This window comes from Apis laboriosa, unplaced genomic scaffold (genome assembly GCF_014066325.1).
Source record: "Apis laboriosa isolate Shangri-la unplaced genomic scaffold, ASM1406632v1 scaffold1_cov151, whole genome shotgun sequence".
NCBI classification, from domain to species: Eukaryota; Metazoa; Arthropoda; class Insecta; order Hymenoptera; family Apidae; genus Apis; species Apis laboriosa.
The window spans coordinates 4,112,627-4,137,940 of record NW_025222279.1 but is presented as its reverse complement, the minus strand read 5'-3'; the positions used below and the strand labels follow the sequence as shown (position 1 = coordinate 4,137,940).

Genomic DNA, 25,314 nt, shown 5'->3' with positions numbered 1-25,314 from the left:
GAAATGGATATAGAAACAAAATGGTTAATTTTTCTATGTAGTTATTGGTTGGTAACAATTATAAGTTTAAGTTAAGAGAGCGCTGTTGTTCTTGGAGCTAAAGTTTGGTAAAATAAGATTATTGTAGTGAAAACTATTATATTAACCAATGATTGTAAAGTATTAAAAATTTGTGGCTTGTAATTGTTTTTGTCAAAAAGTTGTTATTTTTAATTTTTCTTCTGTCATAATAAATAACTATATATGATGCATAAATTTCGTTACAATTTATAGTATTAATTTTAAATTTTGGAAACAACGTGAATGTTCCGTCTTCATTTAGATCTTAACAACTTTATTAAAGTCTTCAAATATTAAAGATTTAGAGCATATATGGATATGCTAAATATGTTATACTTTTAAAAATTTTTTATCTAATGATCTCAATTAATTATCAATTATGACTATAAGTAACTAATATCTTTAAGTAATTCATAAATATATACGCATTTAAATTTTACAAATGGACAAAACACAATCTGCAACAATGTAAGTTTTTCGAATTAATAATTATTTCTAGAGATATTATTTTTATATATAAAATAAACTTACTTAAAATAACTTATATATAAAAATATTTGTTTATTAGTATTTTCTTAATTTTCAATAATTTAATGTTTTATAAACTTATATATTTGAGCATTACTTAGTAGTTAATGATATAAATTTCTTTTATAAAAATAACATAAAGTATTTTATTAAAAAGTTAAATTACTATCATATTTTACAGAATAGAAACACATGATACAATCGATACTAATTTGCCTGCAGTAATGGCAGGCTTAGAGATGCTCACAGTAACTACAAATTTACCATCTTCAGAGAATAAAAGGATATGCAAAAAAAGAATACTTAAAGATGAGTCTAATGAGATTCTTAATAGAAGGTATAAAATATTTTATAATATTATGTAATCTTTTTTCATAACTGAATCTTAATTTTATTAAATAATTTATATACATATATACATATTAGATGCAGTTTAAGACCAAGAAAAAGAACATATACAGAAGTGGAAGATAATAATACAAAAAATAAAGTACAAACAGAAGAAATTGATTGTAAAGAATATTATTTAAACAAAAATTTAAAAAGAAAGTTAAATAATTTGGAAACAATTTATGAAGAAAAAGATGGTACAAATGAATGTATTACATATATGAGTGTGAAAAGATATAAACGAATGATACAATTTCAAGAAAAACCTACTGATCAGAAATTGAAGAAGAGAAGAGCAAAAATTAAAAGAGTATTTGGATCAAAAATTAATTTTAAACGAAAATGTGCTTCAATGCAGATGTTGCTTGATAAATTGAGTGGTATTATAGGAGAATCACCTACAAAAATTGATAATGACCAAAGTGAGAAAGTGTAAAAATACTAAAATGTATTATATTATAAATTTTTTATAATTAAAATAGAATATTGTGTTAGAAGAAATTATCTTTCTTTCTTAATGTAAATTTATGATTTATTAATAAAAATATTTTTTAAATTTTTATGTATATAATTATTAGAAAATAATTAGAAAATAATAAAAAAAGAAATACTTAATAATAATAACAATTTATAAATTGAAATAATGAAATAATGAAAGAACTTCAAGAAAATATATATTTTGTATTCAATGAATTAATATTTAAAGTTATAGTTTTATAATAAAATAAAAACAATCAAATGACATATTTATAAAAAAATATACTATAATAGAATATTATATACTAGAATAACTATGCTAAAATAATTAAAATTTTATTTGAATCAATATACATGATGAATTAATATTATTTTTGAAAAATTTTTATATTTATACTTTTTTATTATATTTTTTATTATATACATATTTAATTATAATTATTAATTTACTCATTTATGCATTTACTCATAACAATTTTATATATTACAAAATATTATTTTTTTTATCATTTATCAATATAAAATATTAGTTAAAAATAGAATAAATCTAGATAATATAAAATTTTATGAATTTCTGAATTGTATATAATAAAAAAGACTGAAGATATAAAAAAATAATATTATTTATTTAAAACAAATGTCTATTTAAAATTATATATATTTTAAAAATAAGTGCAATAATTATATTCTTCCTATAAATATAAATATTTATATATATATTATGCTATTTTATATTATAAATTGTTTACAATGTATTTCAGTATTATATAAAAATATATAAAAATTATTACTTACAATTATTTACAATTTTATTTAGAAAGAATAGAAAAACAATAAAATTAAATAATTATTTACAGAATTAAGAAAATAGAATTATAAAAGTATAAATATTAAAATTATGTTGTTATTAACTATGATATGTTTTTTATTAATCTTTTGTTTTCACAGCACATTTTATTGAAGATTTTGGACATTGAGGATATTCTCTAAGCATACCCTTGAACTCTTTATATTCTTTGCTATCAAGTTTTACACAAGCACATCTATATTCTTTAGAATTTGGAGATTCAAATAGCATTCTTGGAACACCAATCCAATTTCTTTCTATTCCGCCACTAAAAAAAAAAATTAATTTTAATTATAAATAATATTTTTTATATATTTTTATTATATTTACCTTTTTTTAGTACACCATACAACTGTTCCAGAATCTGGTTTCCATTCTATATTACATGGAGGAAACATTTGTTTTTTATGTATTTCTTCAAATTGCTTCTCTTTTGCTTCTATTAATATTTTTTGCACATTATAAAATTCTTTAGTTGGGGAACCATCTTTGTTATAATATTTACCATTTAATTTTCCTATAAAAAAAAAGTTTTTTAATTGTGCTTTTTAATTTAAGAAATATTTAATTTATTTTTAAATACCTTTGTAAATATAATTTTTATTATAAAATTGAACCCAATCATTTAATGCTTTGACTTGCTGAATAGATAACGAGGAGATATCATCTATCAAGTTATTATCATTAAATTCTCCAGTAATAAAGGCTAAAGATGCATCACGTCCTAAATATATAAATAACATATGTAATAATGTATATATATATTTATAAATATAATGATAAATGCAGTTTCAATGTAGATTATACCAGTAAATGCATGATATGTTGCACCAGGTCCATAATGTTTTGCACCTTTTGTGACATCAAAAACATTACCTAATATAGAAATATATAAACCATCTTCCAGATTTGTATATTTCTTAAGTTCACTTGATGTAAATACTTTTTGATTTATATCTAAATTTGATTTTATATTTAATTTTCTATCAAGATTAGAATAAATAGTTTTAGTAATATTTAACCATTTATTCATAAAATTAAATGTAATATCATTCAAATAATCATTTGAATATAATAAAATAGATACAAATAATGGCAATAACCAAATATATTTAGAAAACATAATTTTAAATAAATTTATTAATAACTTAGTTTTCTTGAAAAATAGATGTTATTTATGCTGTAAATAAAAAAATATAATGATAAAAAAATGAGAAATGGAAAAATTAATATAAATATTATTTTATGCAATAAATATAATGCAATTGAAATGATCATTAAGAACTTAAAAAACTTTTAATGATTGTATTATTATATAAATAATTATTATATTTATTCATACCTTTTTATTCTTATGAAGAAAGGATGAATCAAAAATATTATATATAATATATACAAAAAAATTGAAAAATATTTTTGATTTCACTTTATGATTTGATAATAATAGAGATTTTAAATAATTTGATAAATTATATAACTAATGCATTATCATAATTATCTTTTAATATTATTAAAAATTCAATATTTTATAGAAATAGACTAACTTTCTGAAAGTACGTAAATGTATACATTTAAACATTTATACTTGTTGATTGTATCTTAAATGATTTTCTATATAGTAGATACCAAAAAAAATTCACTTTAAAATATTATTTAATTAAAATATTACTTGTTATATTGAAAATTTTTTTTAATGTAAAAACATGAAATATGTATTTACATTAAATCAAAAAAATATTAAAGAAAAAATTATAAAGAATTATATAAATATATTAAAGTAGAAATTACATTTATTTTTAAGATCATTGAGGATTAATTCTATTCTAGGATATATATATATATATATATATATATATATATATATATAAGCAAAGGAGTTCTATCTTACAGAAAAAAATTATTATCGGAAAAAATATAATTTAATGAAAAATTATATTAATGAATATTTTTATAATTTAAAAATAATGTTTATGAACCGATTTAAGAAATCATCATATATTAAAAAGAAAAAATCGATTATTTAAAACTAGTAATGCAAAGTATTTTTGAGTAACCAATATACATGATCACTACTATACGATTTCTTTAGAATAAGGATAAGATGACGCGTAAAGAAGGAAGCGGGACAATGCACGCTGAGCGGAAGTGAGAAACCACTCGTTGCAAATGGCAGACGTATAATATTCTCTACTTATTTTTCTGGTATAACTGCAGCAGTGAACTATAATTATTTGTAGCTGTGTATTGTAGTATCTTTTGAGATTGAATATTGTTGCATACATAATTCTTATTAATAGTAGAATTCAACAGCGATGGCGAAACTAGTGGACGTTTGGCGGGATGATTACCCGGTCGATATGACGCGAAGACAAATGCCATTGATAGTCGATGAAAATCTTACGGTGAGTACAATTTTTTTTTTGTCATTTTTCTTAAAGCATAGTTTTTGACTATTAAAAGCTAAAAACTTAAAAAAACTTACGTAATAGCTTTCCATGATATTTCTGACTTAACCTAACAACATGACAATGAATGCATGCTTATACCATAACTAATTAGAAGTATCATGGTATCTATATTTTGCTTACTAGTTGCTGATTATTGACATTATACGAATTCAAAATTTTCGATCTTCATTTGTATATATGTGATTATCATAATTTTAAAATCATTTGTTTTCTTTTTGAAAAAAAGAATGTCAAAGTTGATTTGTTTTTTTTTGCACTTTAATTAAATGAACAAATGATATAAGAATTTGAATAATAAAAAAGATATATGTATTTTTATTTTATAAGAAAGTATAAAACAAATATGCAATTTTACTAAAATATTTATATATATTTTTTAATAATATATATTTAATTTATTCAATAATTTCATACATAGTTTAAATTTTCTATATAAAATTATGTATATATATATATATATATATATATATGAATTATGTTATAAATTATATTTGAGTTATTACAAGTATTTTCTTAATATTAAAATAATATATATGAATTTAATTTAATTAATAAAATATAATGTAGTCTTTACTTTTATGTAGATGATTATGGACATAAATGGTTTAGGAGCAATCTGTGATAGTCCATTAGTTTGTGGTAAAGAACTTGATGAATTTACCAGAAAATTTAATATGCTTACAAAAGAAGAAATAAAAGCTTCATTTGAAGTAACATGCAAGGATATGCTTGCAATTTTAGGTCAAGCTGTACCTTGTGTTGGTTGCAGAAGAAGGTATAATAATATATAAATAAATATATTCATATAATATTATAATCTTATATTAATTGATTTTTTTATATATTTAGTGTTGAAAGATTATTTTATGCTCTTATGAAATCAGGACACCCAGCATTAGATCCATTGGTGATTACATCTGAAGGTTTATTATCAATAAAGGATGATGTTTTGGAATCACCACAATTGCTTTGTACAATGTTGCAAGGGCATAGGTAATAAAATATGCATAAACATATATTTTTTTTTTCTATATATTTTTAATATTTTTTATATTTATTATATGCACAGTACTAGATTAAATAGTTTAGTTGAAGGCCAACCCAGAAATAAAAAATCAAGAAGATGTGTACTACATTCATTAGAAATTCAACGTATGAGACCTCCTCCAAGTGCATGGAAAGAAGTATGGGACTGTATGGATCATTCATGTCGTTTAGAACTTGCTTTGATAGAAAGTAATACCCTTGAGGCTACTTTGGATACATATTTACGTAAACATCGGTAGGTTCATAAATTTTTATGATTTTTTATAAAAATCTTGTATTATATCTACTATTACAGATTTTGTGGTGAATGTCGTACAAAGGTATTGCTAGCATTTTCTTTATTAACAACAGAGCCCGAACCAGAAAAAGAAAAAGGTTATGTTGCTTCTTTATATGCTGGAATCAGACGTTGTATACGTGATAGACATGTACATATACCTACAAATCCACTTTATATGGGTAATCTTATTGGCCGTACACAACCAGAACTTATGGGAAGGTAATATAATAATTATAATATTATTATAGAATGGAAATTATTATAGAAATATAATTATATTTTTATTTTTTCAATAAAATATAAATATAATTTTTTTATTTTTTCAATAAAATATAAATATAATTTTTAAATTATAGAGAACGACATGCGAAAACGTTGGAAATTGCTCAAGAAGAGGTACTTACATGTTTAGGAATGTGTGTTGCTGAACGTTTACATAGAGTTCATAGACGATTAAGAGAAGAAGAAACTGTATGCAAAGTGTTAGCTGCTGTTGCAGTAGATGCATTATCTAGAAATTTTCAAGTATATTATTTATTTTGATAATAACTATATTAATAGAGCTACTTATAAATTACTTGATTACTTGATTTTTTACAGATGGCTGTAGAAGTTAAACAAGGTATTTCTCAATTAGAACTTCTCTATGAAGAATTAACAAGAGAAGAGATAGCAAAACAACAAAGACGAGAAAAGTTACGTTTGAAACGTAAAAAGAAGAAAGAACGACGATATGAGACAGAAGAAAAAGAAAATACATGTGATGTATGTTATTATTTGAAAATTAAAATTTTCAAAATTTATATATTTAATATTCTTACATAAGTTAATTATTATTAGTGTTCGAGCAAAAAGCAAAGTGGTAATAGTGATACATCTTGTGTTTGTGCGGATTCAAAACCCACAACACAAAATATAGATCAACATAAGGTAACTAATATTGTATTTCATTATATATATATAAACATATATATACACACACACATAAATTATACATAATTAATTATATTTTTTTTAGTTACAAGTATTAGATCCAAAAAATAAGGGACCACCTACATGTAAATGTCCAGATTGTGTAAAAAAATCAAAATCTAGTATATCACGATCACAGAGTCAAACACAATTAGCATTCCCAAAAAAATCATCGAATGTGCAAAAAACTACAATTAAAAAGAGTTCTTCTGAATCAAAGACCAAAATTTCTACAAATCAAATTAAAAAAACAGTTGTTAAAAATTTTTCTGAAGAAGAATTATTTGATGCATGTGAATCGTGTAAGGTAATAATTTAATGTGTTAATACATGCTCTACACAATTTTTAACGTACGTTATAAGATTTAACTATCATTCAATGTATAGTGTGACCTTTCGGAAAAAATTGAAAATGACCATTGGCATAATTTAGAAGACTGTAAACATCCAATGACTAAAAAAATAGTAGATGCTTGGATCGGAAAGCCAAGCAAGAGATGCAATATGTGGATAGAAATGAAAAAACGCTTTGAATTATCTATCTCAGAAAGAAAAAGTCGTTCTTCAAGCGAGCAATCATCACAAGATTGCGGTTATTCATCGGAACATAATATTAGTAGCTCTTCTCTTCCTAGTACTCCAGAAGGATCTGAAGTAGCTTGTAGTGATGGATGTTGTAATCATGAGAGAGATATACGGTCATCTGATAAACTTGTTCATTCCAATTCTAGTATCTCATTGTTAAAAGAAAGAGGTGGAGGTTTAACACTTACCCAAATGTTAGAAGTAAGATCATAATTCATTATGATTAAAAAGGTTTTTATTCGAGGATTATTATTTAATAATTTAATTTTGTTTTTAGGATTCTTATTTATCTGGTGATGAAGAAAAAGAAAGTTATATTCCAGCTGAGGAAGTATTGGAATTTAAGTCTCGAATGTGCCAAGTTCTTGAAAAACGACAAGAATTACGTCAAACATTGAGAAAACGTTTTGCTATTTTATGCAGTCATCATAAACCCTTTACCATTCCTAATTAAGAATTCCTAATAGATATGGTTACTTAATAGGATACAATCTTTCTTTTTTACATTGATTTACTGCCAGTAGAGAAACAGGAGTGCAATAGATGTATTTCGGATAACTATTATCATTGGATGTCAACCTTCCTCAGAATAAAATATCATTGGAGATGTACTACATCGTAAGAACATCATATGGTATGGTTTATCTGTAAGCAAAGAATTACATCTAATAAATTAGAGGTACCAAGAAACAATTATGCCTTGAATTTTGTTGTTTCTTATGCAGTTGAATTTATAAAAATAAAAGACATTTGTAGATGAAAATATAATTGTAAATGAACGAAATCAGAATTTATAGTCAAATATTAATTCTGAAAACTGGATTTAAGAAAAAGTAAGTTATTAAATTAATGCACAAATATGGTCAGTGATCAGAATTAAATGAGACTGATTTCCATATGTTTGTTATAATTAAATAATAATTTTTGGAAGCATGTATTGATTGTAAAAACATGCCAAATTACAATCATCTGCACGTAGCAAATAATTATTGTATAAATTACTATATACCTTTAAGAGGATTTTATTTTTTTGAAAGCAGAGATTTAGATTTGTTTTCCTGCAAAATGAATGTAAATGTTGTAATAATGATATGAGCGGAAAATATTAAAAATTAATACAAAATATATATTGTATTCCATTATGTACTATATTATTTCAAATTACAGCTTTTTTGTACAATAATATTATATAAAAAATTTTGCTTTTTTTTTTATATGATATATTACACGAAAAAATTTACATAAAAGTATTAAAAATATTTGAACTATTATATTTAAGCTCTATATGAAAATCATTTAATAGAAGCACTGGCACTTTGTTATAAAAAAGTAAAATTATGCATATATATTTTCTTTAGATATTATATATATATTGATTAATGTATATGAGGAATGACTAGTTTGGATTATGTTGTATATTATTATGCTTTTTTCAAACTAGTTCTAGTAATCAGTTTATTCATTATATTGGGCAAAGCATAAGCATGCATTTGTTCCTCCAAAGCCAAAAGCATTTTTTAAAGCTACACGTCTAGAAACTGTATTCCAATTTTTCTTTACATTAGGAGCAAAACTTAAGCTTGTTTTTGTGTCTAATTTATGTAAATTTAATGTTGGAGGAATGATACCCTCTTTTATTGCTAAAATAGTAAAAACAGCTTCTAAGTTTCCTGCTGCTCCTAATAAATGACCATGAGCACCTTTTGTACTAGAAACTGTTATATTTTTACTGTGGTGACCCATAAATGATTCTATAGCTTTTAATTCAATGCTATCACCTAAAGGAGTCGAAGTTGCATGTGCATTAATAAAACTAATTTCTATGGTTTTTATGCCAGCATCTTTTACTGCTCTATCCATAGCTAATATAGCACCAGTGCCATCTTCACTAGGTGCAGTTAAATGTGCTGCATCACCAGATAAACCATATCCTAATACTTCTGCATAAATATTAGCTTTTCTTTCAAGTGCATGATTTAATTCTTCTAATACTAATATAGCAGCACCTTCTCCCATAACAAATCCATCTCTATCTTTATCAAACGGTCGTGATGCTTCATATGGAAAATCATTTTTATTAGTACTTAATGCACGAAGTCTACAAAATGCAGCTATAGCAAGAGGACTAATACATGCTTCTGCTCCACCACATATCATTACACTAGTTTCTCCACCACGAATAAAACGAAATGCATCACCTGTAAATTAAATATATTATATTTTAATCATAATAAATACATAAACAATTTTTTCAAATTTGTTAGAAATTATAATACCAATTGCATGTGCTCCAGTTGCACATGCTGTTGAAACAGAATGATTTGGACCACGAAAACCATATTTAATACTAATTTGTCCTGCAGCCATATTTGGTAATATTCTTGGTACAAAATAAGGACTAACTTTATTATATCCTTTTTTTAAAGCTTCATATGTTGCACATACATCAATTAAATCTATCATTCCAATTCCTACTGCTACTCCTGTATCTCTTTTATCAGTTTCATCTTTTGGTTTCCAATTTGCATTATTTAATGCTTCTTCAGTAGCTATTAAAGCATAGGCAGTAGCAGGACACATTGTACGTAACTCACTTTTTGTAAAATATGAATCGATATTTAATTCATTAGGATTATTTCCTTTGGGTATTAATGCACCTAGAATTATTAATTATTAATTATTAATAAGAATTATTAATTATTAATAAAATCATCAATTTGTTTAAAAAGTCAGATTTATAAAATTCTTACCGACTTTGCAAGGTAATTTGTCATACTCTGGATTAATCAACTTAGTGATACCTGATTTAGAAGTAATGAGAGCTTGCCAAGCATTCTGTGTACCAATTCCAAGAGGAGATACTACTCCTAATCCTGTAACTACAACTCGCCGTTTGCATCTTGCAGCGGTTGTTAATGTACGATTAATAATAACAAACGAGATAAACATTTGACCGGTAATAAATATTTTAAAATATATTAAGGTTATATCTTATTATATCATCACTTCTTTTATGAAAAAAACTCAATAGATATATATTAAGTTTTATATAAATATCTTTTTACTTTCATTTTAGATATAATATTTGAAAAAAAATACAAATATACAATTTTCTTTTAAAAATATGTAATGGAAACATTATTACATAAAAATATAGATTAGTTACTAAAACTTAAATAGTATGGCGCTAAGATCCATAGTCCCTAGTAGTATTTATTTAATCGTAACTTCATAAAATAATTAGTTTTGTATATATTTTATACAAAATGTACAGTTAATTTTTTATAAAGATAAAACAAGTCATTTTATATGTATAATACTGAAATGGATATATATATGAATATATATACGTGTGTGTGTGTGTGTGTGTGTGTGTGTGTGTGTACATATGTATATTTATATTTTAAGGATATCATTAAGATATACTTTTTCTTTTTAATAATTATTGGAAACAATATTATTTGAATATCATCACATTATTATTATATAACCAATGTTTTAATTTATATTTAATTTTTATATTTTTATATATATTAAATATTTTAAAAAATATTTTATTTTATTATATTCAATTTTTAGAAGTTCTTTTTATATTAGCAATCAAATTTTTTATAAAAGTTGTTTTAATATATAGTATGTATTGTAATATTGAATTTTGTAACTGGAATTATATATAATTTAGTAATGTATTTGTTTAATATTTTTAACATAACTAATAATAAAATATTTAAATAGATGAATTTTAATAATTTATTTTCAATGATATAAAAAAAGTTATATTAAAATATTTTTTATTATTTAAATTTATTAAAATTAATTAACTGGTACTTGTTGTATCAACTGAATATATAATTAAAAATAAATTTAAATTTTCTGATTTAAAAAAGTTTGGATATGATTGTACTTCAATATGGCGAACCGCGACAAAGGACGCAGAAAGTGGGGAGGATTTTTACAAGGTACCCTGAAAAAATTATATCACTGAATAATATAAGTATCTTAATTTGCAATCTCATGATTATATTTTATGTGTACGTAGTTAATAAACACGTATGCCCCTTTCAATTTTGTTGGGTGCATTTACAGAGTTAACCTCACCAAACAAGCTAACCTAAAAATACAGCGGGAATTATTATGCTGTGATATGTTGTGAAATTTACCAGAGTAAGAAGTAAATTTAGCATACACTATAATTTCTATTAGATTTTTCTAGAAATTATAAATTTATTTCAAATAATTAAAGATTATATAATTTTTATTTCTAATTTTCATAGATTGATAGTAACTGTAGTTACTGTCAAGAGTGTCAACAATCACTATTAAGTTATTATACTTAATAGAGTATTGTATTTAATTGATAATAATACTTAATTACTCTATACAAATAAATATTATATTATTTAATATATCAAATATTAAGTATATAAAGAAAGACTATTAAAAATATAGATATTGTACATATAATTAATTTTTGATGAATTTTATAATAAAAATTAATTTTTGACTCGTGCTACAAACACATTTAACTTATTTATTATATAAAATAAAATTTAATAAGAAAAGAATGTATTTATTTATTTATTTTGTATTTATTTTCTAATTTATTTATGATATAATATTACTTAAGTATATATAATATTACTTATCTTTTTTTTTAAGATTTATTATAGATAATAATTATAAAATTTAGCAGTTTTATTATTCTAAAAATTTTCTAAAAAATTTTTTTTATTTTAAACAATGATATTATCATAATACTATATTAATAAGTACTTATTAATTTATAATATAATTTTTGAATGTATGAACATTTTGAACAATTTTTGAACATGTTTTAAATTAAATTAAATGAAATTTTTATGTAAGTAAATGTAATATATATCATTTATTATAATAAATATAAAATTATACTTTTTGATGAATTTACAATATATTAAAATGTATCATTATTCATAATGAATAAATTTAAAAATTAGAAATTTTATACTTTCAGATAATTCAAAATTAGAAAAGGACAGATCAATGGGAATGAGAGGTGGAGGAAATAGAGCATCTCAAGCTTTATATAGGCCAGGAAGTGGACCTCTTCGAAAATCGGGCAGATCTTCAGATGATTTAGATAACGAAAATATCTCACAAGAAAAACCTAAATCAAGCTCCGTCCAACATCGCTTAAAACAATCACAACTCAATAGATCTAATCAATCTCAAAACAGTCCCCCATCATCTCAAGTTGAAAATGTAACAGAAAAATTGAATGATTTAAATATTAACTACAGAAGCATTACAAATATTGAACAGGCACAAAGTTCTTCTCAAAATAATCCTGGAGATTCAAGAAGAAAAATTAAAAAACCAGAACAACAATTATATGTACCAAAAAAAGTAAAAGAAGCATTGGCTGAACAGGATGTAACAAATAGGTAAATTCTATAAAAAATATTTTTGTTTTATTATTAATGAAGAATTACAGATTGAATAAAAATATTGTTCACATCTCTTAGATCTCCCAATCAAGGAAGTTGGGAACGGGATCAAGAGAGAGAACATAGTGAAGATCGTGATTCTCATTCCAATCGTAGTCATAAAAGCGATAATCAACGTAATCGGTCGAGTGGTCATACTAGAAGAGATAGTGAAAGTGGAACTAAAAATCGAGATGAACATGGTAAAAGATATTCGGGTAATCGTAGAAATCGTCACGGTAATGAAAATGAAGAACGTTGGCGATCTGATTCTCCTTTATCTAATAGAGGTTATGGAAATAGAAAAGATAATTCTCGTGAAGTTAGACAGGTTTGGAATGTTAATATTTTGTATTATATAAATAATTTTTTATGTGACTAATTTCTAATATTTATTTATTTAGGGCTCAGAACCTCTTTTTGTAACAACGAATCATTTAAATGATTTTAATCGCACTAGAGATACACGTAGTGTAGAACCTGCTGGACATGCAGAAAAATTTCAAGGCAAGCCACCATCAGGCAAATGGGGTAGTGCAAAAGATAATTTGCCAAAAAATATAAAAATAGAACACTTACCACCCAGATTGCAGAAAAAATATCTTTTGGATAATGGTTTACCTTTACCACCAAGTTCATCACCTTCAGAAGATTCATGGAGTATTAATGTCTCATTTCAGGTAAAATTAATTTTATTTTAAAAAATATTTGTTCATCTTTCAAATAAGATTTTTTTATATCTTAGAAGTATTAATTATATTTTTAAAGGCATCATCAAACTATAATTTCCCACCTGCAATACAACATTCTCAAACAATGCAAAATTTACCTCCATCTGGTCCATTACCTCCACAATCTAACTGGTCTAATACAGCACCATCGCGAACTAGAGGTAGAGGTAGACTTAGACCGGAAGATTTAGAAAGTTCAACAAACATTTTTAGGTGTGTTACACCTGATCAGTATTCAGCTCCAAGTTCCAGATCTCATACACCAAGTCAAGAATATATGCAAAGGTATATAAATGTATATTATATTATATATATAATGTATATAATATATATATAATATATATATATATATATATATATATATGTATATAATGTATATTATATATATAAATGTATATTATATTATATTAAATTATTAATATTTAATTTATCATTATTATATATGATACTAATTTAATAATTAATTTATTAAAAATAGATCTTATGATCGTCGTGGCAGTAATAGTACTATGTACACTAGTATGGAAAGTTTAAGTCGAGTAGACAGTTCAGTACTGCCATCATCAGCATCGCCAGTTATCTCAGTGTCAAATGTGAACAAACGTCAAACATCACCCGAAAATCATCGTCGGGGAATATCTCCATCTGCGACTTTACATCGTACTCAAACGTAATGATTTGTTTAAAATAAATATTTGATGTTTAAAATATATTTTAATTATTTGTTTTCGATTTTTTTTAAGGCAACGAGTAAATAATACATCTGATCGTAATATAATACAAGAAAAGAAAAACGATCAACAAAATTCAAGTATCAGTTCATTAAAAAATGAAATTGTTAATATTACATCAAATATATCGGCTGAACATCCATTCGTAAGCGTTTTATTTAAATGCATTTATTATTTATGCTTAAATAATATTATATTTAAGATTTTATTTATAATATATAGGATTGGAGTGAAGAAGTAGAATTAAGTGAAAAACTAGAAGCTGAGCGTGCAAGTCGTAGTTCATCTGTACTGAGTTTACGTGAAAATGTTAATGTATCAGGAAATGAAACAACAAGTAATCATAGTCGACGTAAAAAAAAAAAGCGTGAAAAGAAACATGCAGCAGATCGTGGGAGGTAAGAGTCATCAGAATTTATATTTTTTATTTTTTTTTACACATTGAAAATTCTATCTATAATAAATTTATTTATTTATTTTTTTTATATTTTTTAAGAAGTAACAGCAGAGATAAAACTCGTGTTAATAGTCGTGATCGACAAAACAATCAACAAAATAGAGAAAATGATAACTATAATAATAATCAAAAGAATAGTAGCAATAGTAGGAGATACGATCATAGAAGACATCGCAATATTATACAGCGTAGCCGAGAATCTAGTAAAGATAGAAATTATCGTGGTGGTAATCGAAACTTTGATGACCTTCATAGACATAGGTATAAATGAATTTAAAACTTGTGCTTATATTCACATTATTTAAAACTTATTATTTTATTGATGTGTGATTTTCAGATTATCTGATCGATATTTAGATGAAAATTGGAGAACAGGTAGAAAAATGTCAATTTGTGACTCTGACGATGGACGACAAACACCTAATATTTCTTCTCATTCTATCTCGTTGTCAAATACATTATCCACACATCAAACATCACCTAGTGGATATACCAGTTCTCAACCACCAGGTGTTTTAGTGTTACCCGATACTAGCCAATCTCCGCCTAGTCACCCAGTTTCGAGGCAACAAGGAACACAACAGCAAAGAACGTTATTTGATCCCAATAATCCTAATAAACCTATTGTTATTACTTCACCCAGTAGTAGAGCAGTAGTACAAAGGTATAAATGTATTAAAAAATATTTTTTTTTGAATTGAATTTTTTGAAATGTTAATGTTAATAAAATTAATTGATCCATTTACTTTACTTTTAGAGAAACTGAAACAATATCTCAAAGTTCGACTATACCAGTGTTTCAATCCCATGGAGGTATTACTTCTACTCATCATAGTTTTCAGGGAGCACACTTAGATGGTGTACCACCACCATACATGACAAATGACCAATTTGGAAATATAAGACCTTCATGGTATGATCCTTACTCTGATAGGTATGTGAATCTTTTATAAATTATCAATAAAAATAAGAATAATTATATTAATAATAATTTGTAATTCTTCAACAGTTTCCGATTAGCCAAAAATCCTTATTTACTCTTGGATATAGAACGTGCTGATTTAGAATTGCAATGGATATTAAGTTCCGGTGGTTTTACATCAAATTGGGAGAGGGTTTTATATATAAGACACTTTCTACAAGAAAGTTTAAAAACTTTGCTCGAGACTGATATTAAATTTTGCCAAGCTGAAAATGTTGAACAACATTTTTGGAAAATACTTTTTTATAATATGATTGAAATGCTACGAAAAGGCATGCCTAAGGAAAGTTCTGAAGGGCGAGAACATTATAAAAAAATTATGTTACAAATTATTGACGATGGTACTGTATATTTAGAGAGTTTATTGACTGTCCTTGAAACCAAATATGAATTTAAATTGGATACATTTCTTGCATCGTCAACTTTGCCTAAGGGTCTTGGGATCTTAGGTTTAGCCTTAGTAAGTGCGCAAAAAATATATCTATTTTTGGGTGACTTGGCGCGATATAGAGAACAAGCAAATGAAACAAATAATTATGGAAAATCTAGACAGTAAGTGCAAATAAACGTACTGTTAATAGTATTATATTTTATAAAAATAGCATGTTTTTTTCCAAAGTTTCTCTCTACTTTTTTTTTAGATGGTATTTAAAAGCACAACAACTTAATCCAAAGAATGGAAGGCCTTACAATCAGCTTGCATTGTTAGCACATTACGCTGTATGTATTTTTATATTACAAACGAATAAATAAGAAAATATATATATTTTCTTTTTTTTTTTGATTTTAATTATACTTTAAATTTTAGAGACGGAAATTAGATGCGGTATATTATTATATGCGATCCCTTATGGCATCTAATCCTTTCCATTCTGCGAGAGAGAGTTTAATAGCACTTTTTGATGAAAATAGAAAAAAGGTAGGATAAATGTTAAAATGTCTTATTTATATGTTTGTATTAATACTAACGTTAATAATATTTTGATTTTGTTTTGCTGCCAGTATCTACATTATGTAAGTAAATTTCGATACTTGGTGTGATATCTCTAAGTACCGGTTATTATCTTAATTAAAGCTTGAAGTAGTTCTCTTTATCTTCGAGCAATCTAATATAATCTATAATTTTTGTTTTACGTGCATTGATATAATATACTTTTGTTTTACGTGCATTTTCTTTATGCATCATATGCCTTCTCGCACGCTTTCAATTATTAATAATTCAATGTATAGAAATCAGTATTTTTCGCACAATTATAATTAAAAGCAAATCATTCTATGCTTATAAATAAAACAGATAGCGTAATTAGTAATTTGAAGTGGTAGTGTTTATGAATAATAGAAATATATAGTTTGAATATTATTCGATCCATTGCATTTGGCTAAATTATTTTCTACAAATCAAAGCACCATTTCTATTAGTTATTAGCACTGTTTCGCATAATGATACTAGCATGCATATTTTTTAAATAGTTGTAGTAAAAGAAAGGTACAAACATTCAATGAATCCCATTATGCTTTATGTGTATGATGCTTGTATCTTTCATTAGTATTTGAGAGAATTTAGATATAATAGGATATAAATACTTGATGGGATTCCCGAGTATACAATGAACTCTCATTTACGCTATGCACTATGCTGTTCTTAATTATGTAACTACATTTAGAATTGAATTTTAACGTATTTTAACAGTATGAATCAACGGAACGGAAAAGGAAAGAGGAGAGAGAATGGAAAGAACGGGCCAGAATGAAAGAGAAAGAAGGAGCGAATAGTATTGGTGGAGGACTAAGGAGAGAAATTTGGGTTCATCCTGGTGGAAGACGAGTTCGTCGTACAACTACTGCAGCCACTGCCAATGAAGCGAGATTATCTCATAGTGATTTAGAGGAATTGGCACAATTAAGCAGTGTCGAGGTAAAAGAATAAACATAATTATTTTTCTTTTTTTATTTCTATTTTCTATTGTTGTTTAATTAGATAAAGAACAAAATTATAGTTCAAATATTATATTTCTAAATATATTTTTTCCCAATAATTATTTATATTCTCATTATTTTAATATAAATTTTGTATGTTTCAGGTGAATAAACGATTTGTCACATCTTATCTTCACGTTCATGGGAAACTGATCAACAAGATAGGGTGAGTGATTTTATTATTTATTAATTAAAAATAAAATCAATTTGAAAATAATTACAAAAATTAAAATTAAAATCATTAAAACATATATATGATTCTTTTTGATAAAATATTCACCGGATAATTATATTTCTCGCGATAAACTTTTGAATAAAAGGACGTTTATTTCTATAAGATAAATATGTTTAAAACAGAAAATAGAAATTATTAAATTTTTATCAAATATTTAAACGTATAACTGACAAGCTAATAATAAACTCTAAGAAACTAGTAAGAAACGACGTGTAACTTGTCGTTCACAATTTTTACCGAACAACGTTTCTGCATACTTCAGCTTAGTAACTGTTATGTTTTCCTGTATAAATACTCGCTCGAGAATTAACCATGGACTTTCTGTGTTTATTCAGCATGTTTCTGCGAAATGTTAGCTTTTTAACCGCGTTGTTTTCCGTATTATTGAATCTCTCAAAAGTAAGAATCTTCGAATTAGAATTCATTTTATTTTACTTTTTTTTTTTTTTTTTTTTTTTTTTTTAATTTTTTTTCCCATTATTTTCGTTCCATCAAATTTTTCGTGAATTTTGACGTGTTTGAATTCGTCTAAGGAAACGTATGTACATTATCATATGTTCTCGTTAGGCCGCGATATTACCTCTTGTACCGCCGTTTGTTATGTGAGCAAAGTTTTAATGGCTCCCAGAAGAGCTATAACGGGGAATTTCCGCCTCAAAGGGTTCGAATGTGTATAACTTTGGTCACCATATAGGCGGTCTCGACCTGTATTATTAATTGTACCGTAGAGATTTCGATGCTGTCGATGGATTGCTATTAATTTAGAAAAGTTATGAATTACGCCCCGGATGCATATTACACTCATAATAATTTATTTATGAATCGCTAATTAATAAATTAATAAATTTCATAAATTAATAATTAATAAATTTAAACCGATATTTGAAAAATTTGAAATAACGTTCCATTTCTTCAGAAAAATTAAATTCTCTTTTATTTTTCTTTTTTTTTTGTCAAAATACAAACCATAGAAAATTTAATTTAAAGAAAAAACAAAATTTAATGAAGAAAATCGAACGGAATTAAAAAAAAAAAATTATCAAATATCTACTTTTAACAGTTCCCTGATCGTAAAATTATTCGATTAGACGATCCCTCTAATTGTCTAACAGTGTATTTAACAGCATTAACAAACGTATTTGATCATCTTCTCTTTATTTGTAATTTTTCGTTTAGGGATTTCCATCATTTTTCCTTTATCTTGGTAGAGTCGTAAAGGATGAGAAGAGAAGAAGCATTCTGGATGCTTAAATTAACATTAACTATTACGTAGTTACGTATAAAACCGTGGAGGAAGAAAAATAGCCTGTTTTACGGTGGTTAAGGTTAAATGAACACCGTATGAAGTCGTGTTCTGAATTCATGGAATCGCATATTAGACGGTAGTTCTACATCGGTATGTGTAACTGTCGGCCTGCAAGCATCGAAAACTGATAATGGCACGTCTTAAGGTGCGTGTTAGCGGTCTCAAACGTATGAGAAATTTCTCATAACGTATATAACATGGTGAACGTGTTTTTAAAACGAGATACAAAACGGATGGAAATAAAACGCGAAAAAAGTTGTTTCATTAAAATAGACGGTCGAGATGTTGTTCGGAGTAAAATCGGCCTCAAATAACAAGGTGTTAAAAGGTGTAGTTACAAAGTTGCAGACTTGTACGTATCGCAAAAAGAAACGAGGCAAGAAATTGCCAACATTTTCCCTTTAATTACATCAGACTTGCTTGGATTTAATAGGGTATCGTCAATCTTGAACGTAACTTTTATTTTTTTTAGTCCTTCCTTCTCTCTGCACTTTGTACACTCGAGTTGTACAAACCGATATATATATATATATATATACACATATTCTTCATCAAATAATAATAATTTCTATTTCTATCAGATTGTTGAAAATTTCACGATTTAAAATTTAGGTAGTATTTAAATTTATATAAAAATCATATTCACGTTAAGAAAATAAAAATCGCTTTCTTCGATTCTCTTGTTAATTTCCAAGTTACGATTTAAAATTTAAATAGTATTTACGTATATCTCAAAATTCACAATATAAAATAAAAATAAAAAATTTCTTCGATTCTCTCATCAATCGAAAATTTCGTAGTTACGATTCAAAATTTAGATAATGCAGAAAATAAAAGTTTGGCTCGATTATCAAATTCTTCCTTCGATTCTCTCATTAATCGAAAATGTCGTAGTTACGATTCAAAATTTAGATAATGTAGAAAATAAAAGTCTAGTTCGGTTATCAAGTTCTTCCTTCGATTCTCTCATTAATCGAAAGTTTCGTAGTTGCGATTCAAAATTTAGATAATGCAGAAAATAAAAGTTTGGCTCGATTATCAAGTTCTTCCTTCGATTCTCTCATTAATCGAAAATTTCGTAGTTACAATTTAAAATTTAAATAGTATAAAAAATAAAAATCTGGTTCGACAGTCAAGTTCTTCCTTCGATTCTCTCATTAATCGAAAATTTCGTAATTACGATTCAAAATTTAGATGGTATAGAAAATAAAAATCTTCGATAACCAAGTTCTCGCTGATCTCGAGCATTCCTTCGATTCTCGCATTAATTATTTACGTGCTCGCAATTCGAAGTACCGGTTCTTCGATCGAAAAAAAAAAAAAAAAGAGAAAAGAAAACCCTTTTTAAAACCCTTCCCATCCCCCTCTCTGTCCGTTTACGTTTCCGTTCCGCGACCGTCCACCGTAGAAAGATCGATCTCGCCTGTGCATGTACGCCGGCGTTCAAATCACCGATGTTCTCGATTGTGACGAGCGTGGACAATGGTCGTGAATTAATTTCGCGGCGTGTTGTGAGGATGGACGAGATTACTACAGAGATCCGTAATTTTGGAATTGTGCGGTTTTCTGGCATATTCCGTCAGGTGCTCGCGTACTTCGTCCGAGGCGAAGATGAAAAGAGACAGGGTCGGTGAGTCGGTGGCCAAGTTGATGGTGCGGTTGACTGGGCTGTTCGAGTGGCCGACATTTGCATCTCGTAAAACTTGGTGGAGGGTATCGTTTGACGATGGTGCAACCGATGGCGCGGCCCTTTCGCCTCGCTTTTCCTTTTCAGGATCGTACGATTGTTGGTCGTAGATTACGCTCCAGAGATGGGGAATGCCGGGCGATCGATCTTGCGTGTGTTTTACGACGAGGATATTGGCCTCTCGTTTTAAGTTTTTCGGTCGTTGCTTTGCGAATCCGAATGCTCGTCGAATCTCTGAGTTTTATGAGTTTTAACGGAGAGAAGGGATCCCGTCAGTTTATCGCAATATATTTGAGGTTTGAATTCGAATTTTCGTGGAAAAGGTTTCGTTTCGACACTCGAAATGAAGTTTTTCTTTTTTCTTTTTCTCTCTTCGGTGGTTCGATTACCGTTAGAAAGGAGAGAAAGAGAGAGAGAGAGAGAGAGAGGGAGAGCAAAGAAAGGAACAGGATCGATAAATTTCATCGTGTAATCGAGACCCGAAGCCCGATACCAGCTTATTAAATGTAATATTCGAAGCTATCGCGGTTTCTCGCAACGTGATATTACGAGTATAAGAGCGTCGTTCGGTGTAATAAAGAACGAGTAATCTGGAAATATAGGCCTATTTCCACCGGTATCTGAATAGCTAGATCCCTTTCATGGAAACGTTACTATAGAAAGGTTTTCATGTACTTCGTATTTTTTCCGACCAAATTTCCAAAAATATCATTGAAAATATGATAAATTCTCGTACAATTCCCATAACGTTTCCCCGTTCCCACGAAAAACGATAATCTTCTCATAAGTACAATTTCTACGAGCAGAACAAATTCATAGATAGTCAGGAGGCGCTTTCTACGATTAGCGATCCATTGCGCCCATAATCGTAACGAAACGTATCTTTTCTCTCCTCTCCTCTCTCTCTCTCTCTCTCTCTCTCTCTCTCTCTCTCTCTCTCTCTCTCTCTCTCTCGAGGTTACTCCATCGAGCGGTGGCGAGTCTCGCTCCTCTTCGAGGTCCGCGGCCGGGATCCCTGGAACCCTGTCGAGCCAGCTCATCGTGTGGCTCGTGTGCGGTGGCCACGTATATATACTGGCACGTAACTTCGTGTTTTCTTACACGGCGGTAAAAATGTTAATTGACAATTGCGTGGCGCCAGTGGCCCCTCCCCTCCTCCAAAGGCTGTTGCACCTCTCGTGCCATCCTCCACCACCCGTTTCCACGCACACGCACACACACACATACGCGCGCACACCTGTGCCGTACACCTGTGTGTATATCCGGTGTTTCGTGGCGACCTTGCGGATACCTTGCCGGCCGGTTTAATTGTAGCGACGTAGGACGCCACGTCAGCCACGTCATACGCGATAGTCGTGAAATCGGTGTCGATATTCACCGCGATTTACGTCGTGGCGGGGAAAAAAAAGAAGAAAAAGAAAAAGGAAAAGAGGAAAAAAAGATGTTCCCTTACAGTGGTCCATTCGATTTATCGGTGGCGGTCGATTTCTTCGTGGAATTCATCGACGATCTCTGCTCCTCTTTTTATTCACGCTCGACACGCGTACGCTCCAACCTTTCTGGAAAACCGTACGCTTCTTCACCCGTCCTCCAAGTCGATCGGGGTATTCCCTCGGTTTTCGATCGTCATTTTTATCGCGCTGGATGCGTTCTTCGAAAGATGCATCAGGATGCTTCGTTGCATAGAATCGTTCTTTTTCAACATATTTGTGTTAACAAATTTTTACTCAACCTTTCTAGAAAATCGTACGATTCTTAGTCATCCAAATCGGCGTCGATCTAGGGATATTCCCTGGGTTTTCGATCGTCATTTTTATCGCGATGGATGCTTTGGATCTTCTTCGAAAAATGATGCATTAGGAATTTATTGGAATAGAATCGTTCTTTTTTAACATATTTGTGTTAACAAATTTTTACTCAACCTTTCTGGAAAATCGTACGATTCTTAGTCATCCAAATCGGCATCGATCTAGGGATATTCCCTGGGTTTTCGATCGTTATTTTTATCGCGCTGGATGCGTTCTTCGAAAGATGATGCATCAGGATGCTTCGTTGCATAAAATCGTTCTTTTTCAACATATTTGTGTTAACAAATTTTTACTCAACCTCTCTGGAAAATCGTACGATTCTTAATCATCCAAATCGGTGTTGATCTAGGGATTTTCCTATCCCTAGATTTTCAATCGTCATTTTTATTGCGATAGATGCATTAGATCTTCTTTAAAGAATTAGGAATTCGTTCTTTTTTAACATATTTATGGATATTAAAAAATTTTTACTCAACCTTTCTGGAAAATTGTACGCTTCTATCCAAATTATTCTATCTATAATAATTCTATCCAAATTAGCGTCGATCTAGGGGTATTCCCTGAGTTTTCCAACATTATTTTTATAGAAGCGTTCTTCGAAGGATGAACGCGTCCCTCCTTCTTTTTTCAACCTATTCCAACTTTTTCCTTTTCCTTTCCAAATTCCCGTTTTTTACGCGTAACAACGTAAAACGTATCATCTTGCTCTCGAGGCAAGCGTATCTCTTACAATCCTCTCCTCCTATCCTCTCCCCTCAATTCGTTAAAGCCGCAAGTTTTCAATTCGATCGCGCACCTTAATCCCCCCCCCCTCTCTCTCTCTCCTTACATAATTGATTTGCCGAGGATCAGGAAGCGACGGTGGGTGAAGAGATGTATCGATGGGACGACGACAGTTCGACCTCTCGTCGTGTATAATATACTATACGATCTATAATTGGAATTGTGCTAGGGGAACCGGTGCTATTGGTTAGAGGTGGTTGTTACCAGGTAGAGGGGGATACGTGCGCGGCATGGTTATCCTCTCTCTTTCGTTACGCCTCCTTCTCCCCTCTTCGAAGGGGATAGAGAGAAACTTTTTTTTCAAAGATGCGTTGCCGTTGGTCCGGTAATGGATTTGGCTCGTTACAGGCCCACCGCATCGTTCCCTAAGCGGGCATTCGCTTCACCCGCGGGTTGCTGCATGCTCCTCCAGTACAAGAACGGACGCAACGCGCGCCCTTTTCTCGTACTGTTCCCTCCCCCTCAGAGCGAAGGGGAGAAGGGAGATGTAGGTACGCGCTACCTCGTCATATCTCGCGGCCCGCATTTATCAAGAGCCGCGATGCGTCTCTATCTATTCCGCGTTAGGTACGTTGAACTTTTCCCTCTCCTCAACGGTGTGGTAACCAGTGACCGGGTAAATTGTGGAAATTGGTATTGGTAGAGAGGTGTATAGTGGAATATAGGAGGTTTTTTTTCGAGAGAGAGAGAGAGAGAGAGAGAAATAAAGAAAGAAACGTGGTCACGTGGTTGGAAGAAAACTCGTGTATAGATAGGTATATCGGGATCGGTGATTCAATAGGGAAAATTTAATAAAAAGTCGAAGTTAGAAGTAAATTATCTGGATAATTTATAGTTAAAAATAATAATAAGAATTGAATATAATTGTAATCTGGAGAAATTATTATGAAATTATTCGAGATTATTATGAAAATCGATTGTAATAGTTATATATCACTGTTATTTTAACAGGTGAAGCACTTAAAGCAACTTTATTCGAAATATTTTTTAACTTACTCTTTCAACTCTGGATTCAACATTTTCGATACAAGATTATCTCTAGAGTTTATTGAAACGGTAGTGCAATTTTAAGAGGATAATTGTCTCTCCCTTATATCCCATTCGAAGATGATAATTTCTTCCCTATAATACATTACAACTCTTGTTCCACGCTCTTGTAACTCTTGTAACTCTCGTCGAATCGATCGAAACGAAAATCCTCGTTAATCGTGCTCGCATAAGAACGCGATAATTAAACCTATAAATCGGGTATCGGCGAGAGGAGAGGAAGGAGGAGGAGGAGGAGCAGGGTGGTTCGCCATTTCATAACACTTGTAAAGCAAGAAGCGGAGGCAGTAGCCTCTTTCGTTCCACGGTTCGAGTGCAGCTGCGTGGAAGAAGAGAGACGGACGAGGAGGAGGCTGTTGGGGGGAGAGGGAGGAGGAGAAGGAGAACGACGTCACGTTTATACGTATAAAGTTGAGTAGTAGAGGAGTGTATAGGATACGAGGCAGGCCAA

At 28.6% G+C, this 25,314-nt stretch overlaps 5 protein-coding genes across 7 annotated transcripts in view; 3 read left to right on the top strand and 2 right to left on the bottom strand.

Moving 5' to 3' along the window:
* Positions 1-121: 121 nt before the first annotated feature.
* LOC122712314 lies at positions 122-1,478 on the top strand. Its single transcript, XM_043931855.1, has 3 exons — positions 122-528; positions 770-925; positions 1,015-1,478. The coding sequence occupies exons 1-3, from the start codon at positions 503-505 to the stop codon at positions 1,412-1,414; spliced, it is 582 nt and encodes a 193-aa protein (XP_043787790.1). The 5' UTR covers positions 122-502; the 3' UTR covers positions 1,415-1,478.
* An 801-nt stretch (positions 1,479-2,279) lies between these two features.
* On the bottom strand, positions 2,280-3,425 carry LOC122712312 (neuferricin). The gene is made up of 4 exons (XM_043931852.1): positions 3,110-3,425; positions 2,886-3,026; positions 2,633-2,819; positions 2,280-2,570 (listed from the first exon to the last, which is right to left on the bottom strand). The coding sequence occupies exons 1-4, from the start codon at positions 3,423-3,425 to the stop codon at positions 2,384-2,386; spliced, it is 831 nt and encodes a 276-aa protein (XP_043787787.1). The 3' UTR covers positions 2,280-2,383.
* Positions 3,426-4,241: 816 nt separating this feature from the next.
* Positions 4,242-8,790, top strand: LOC122712260 (gametogenetin-binding protein 2-like). Its single transcript, XM_043931762.1, has 11 exons — positions 4,242-4,704; positions 5,355-5,545; positions 5,620-5,763; positions 5,840-6,052; positions 6,113-6,316; positions 6,454-6,622; positions 6,698-6,862; positions 6,938-7,027; positions 7,116-7,376; positions 7,457-7,855; positions 7,932-8,790. The coding sequence occupies exons 1-11, from the start codon at positions 4,615-4,617 to the stop codon at positions 8,106-8,108; spliced, it is 2,103 nt and encodes a 700-aa protein (XP_043787697.1). The 5' UTR covers positions 4,242-4,614; the 3' UTR covers positions 8,109-8,790.
* Positions 8,791-8,927: 137 nt separating this feature from the next.
* Positions 8,928-10,697, bottom strand: LOC122712261 (3-oxoacyl-[acyl-carrier-protein] synthase, mitochondrial). The gene is made up of 3 exons (XM_043931763.1): positions 10,405-10,697; positions 9,931-10,311; positions 8,928-9,852 (listed from the first exon to the last, which is right to left on the bottom strand). The coding sequence occupies exons 1-3, from the start codon at positions 10,601-10,603 to the stop codon at positions 9,110-9,112; spliced, it is 1,323 nt and encodes a 440-aa protein (XP_043787698.1). The 5' UTR covers positions 10,604-10,697; the 3' UTR covers positions 8,928-9,109.
* A 1,960-nt stretch (positions 10,698-12,657) lies between these two features.
* Positions 12,658-25,314, top strand: part of LOC122712259 (telomerase-binding protein EST1A-like) — a 134,076-nt gene continuing 121,419 nt past the window's right edge. The window contains exons 1-16 of one of the 3 annotated variants that reach the window (XM_043931760.1): positions 12,658-13,077; positions 13,159-13,441; positions 13,524-13,799; positions 13,888-14,135; positions 14,329-14,520; positions 14,594-14,726; positions 14,804-14,979; positions 15,078-15,299; positions 15,376-15,702; positions 15,796-15,972; positions 16,048-16,572; positions 16,662-16,740; positions 16,829-16,939; positions 17,023-17,034; positions 17,711-17,935; positions 18,102-18,163. In XM_043931760.1, the coding sequence (XP_043787695.1) occupies positions 12,677-13,077; positions 13,159-13,441; positions 13,524-13,799; positions 13,888-14,135; positions 14,329-14,520; positions 14,594-14,726; positions 14,804-14,979; positions 15,078-15,299; positions 15,376-15,702; positions 15,796-15,972; positions 16,048-16,572; positions 16,662-16,740; positions 16,829-16,939; positions 17,023-17,034; positions 17,711-17,935; positions 18,102-18,163 (3,449 nt within the window). In that variant the 5' untranslated portion in view covers positions 12,658-12,676. Of the gene's footprint in view, positions 13,078-13,158; positions 13,451-13,523; positions 13,800-13,887; positions 14,136-14,328; positions 14,521-14,593; positions 14,727-14,803; positions 14,980-15,077; positions 15,300-15,375; positions 15,703-15,795; positions 15,973-16,047; positions 16,573-16,661; positions 16,741-16,828; positions 16,940-17,022; positions 17,035-17,710; positions 17,936-18,101; positions 18,164-25,314 lie in introns of all 3 variants that reach the window. The other 2 variants (XM_043931758.1, XM_043931761.1) reach the window with 2 other exon arrangements.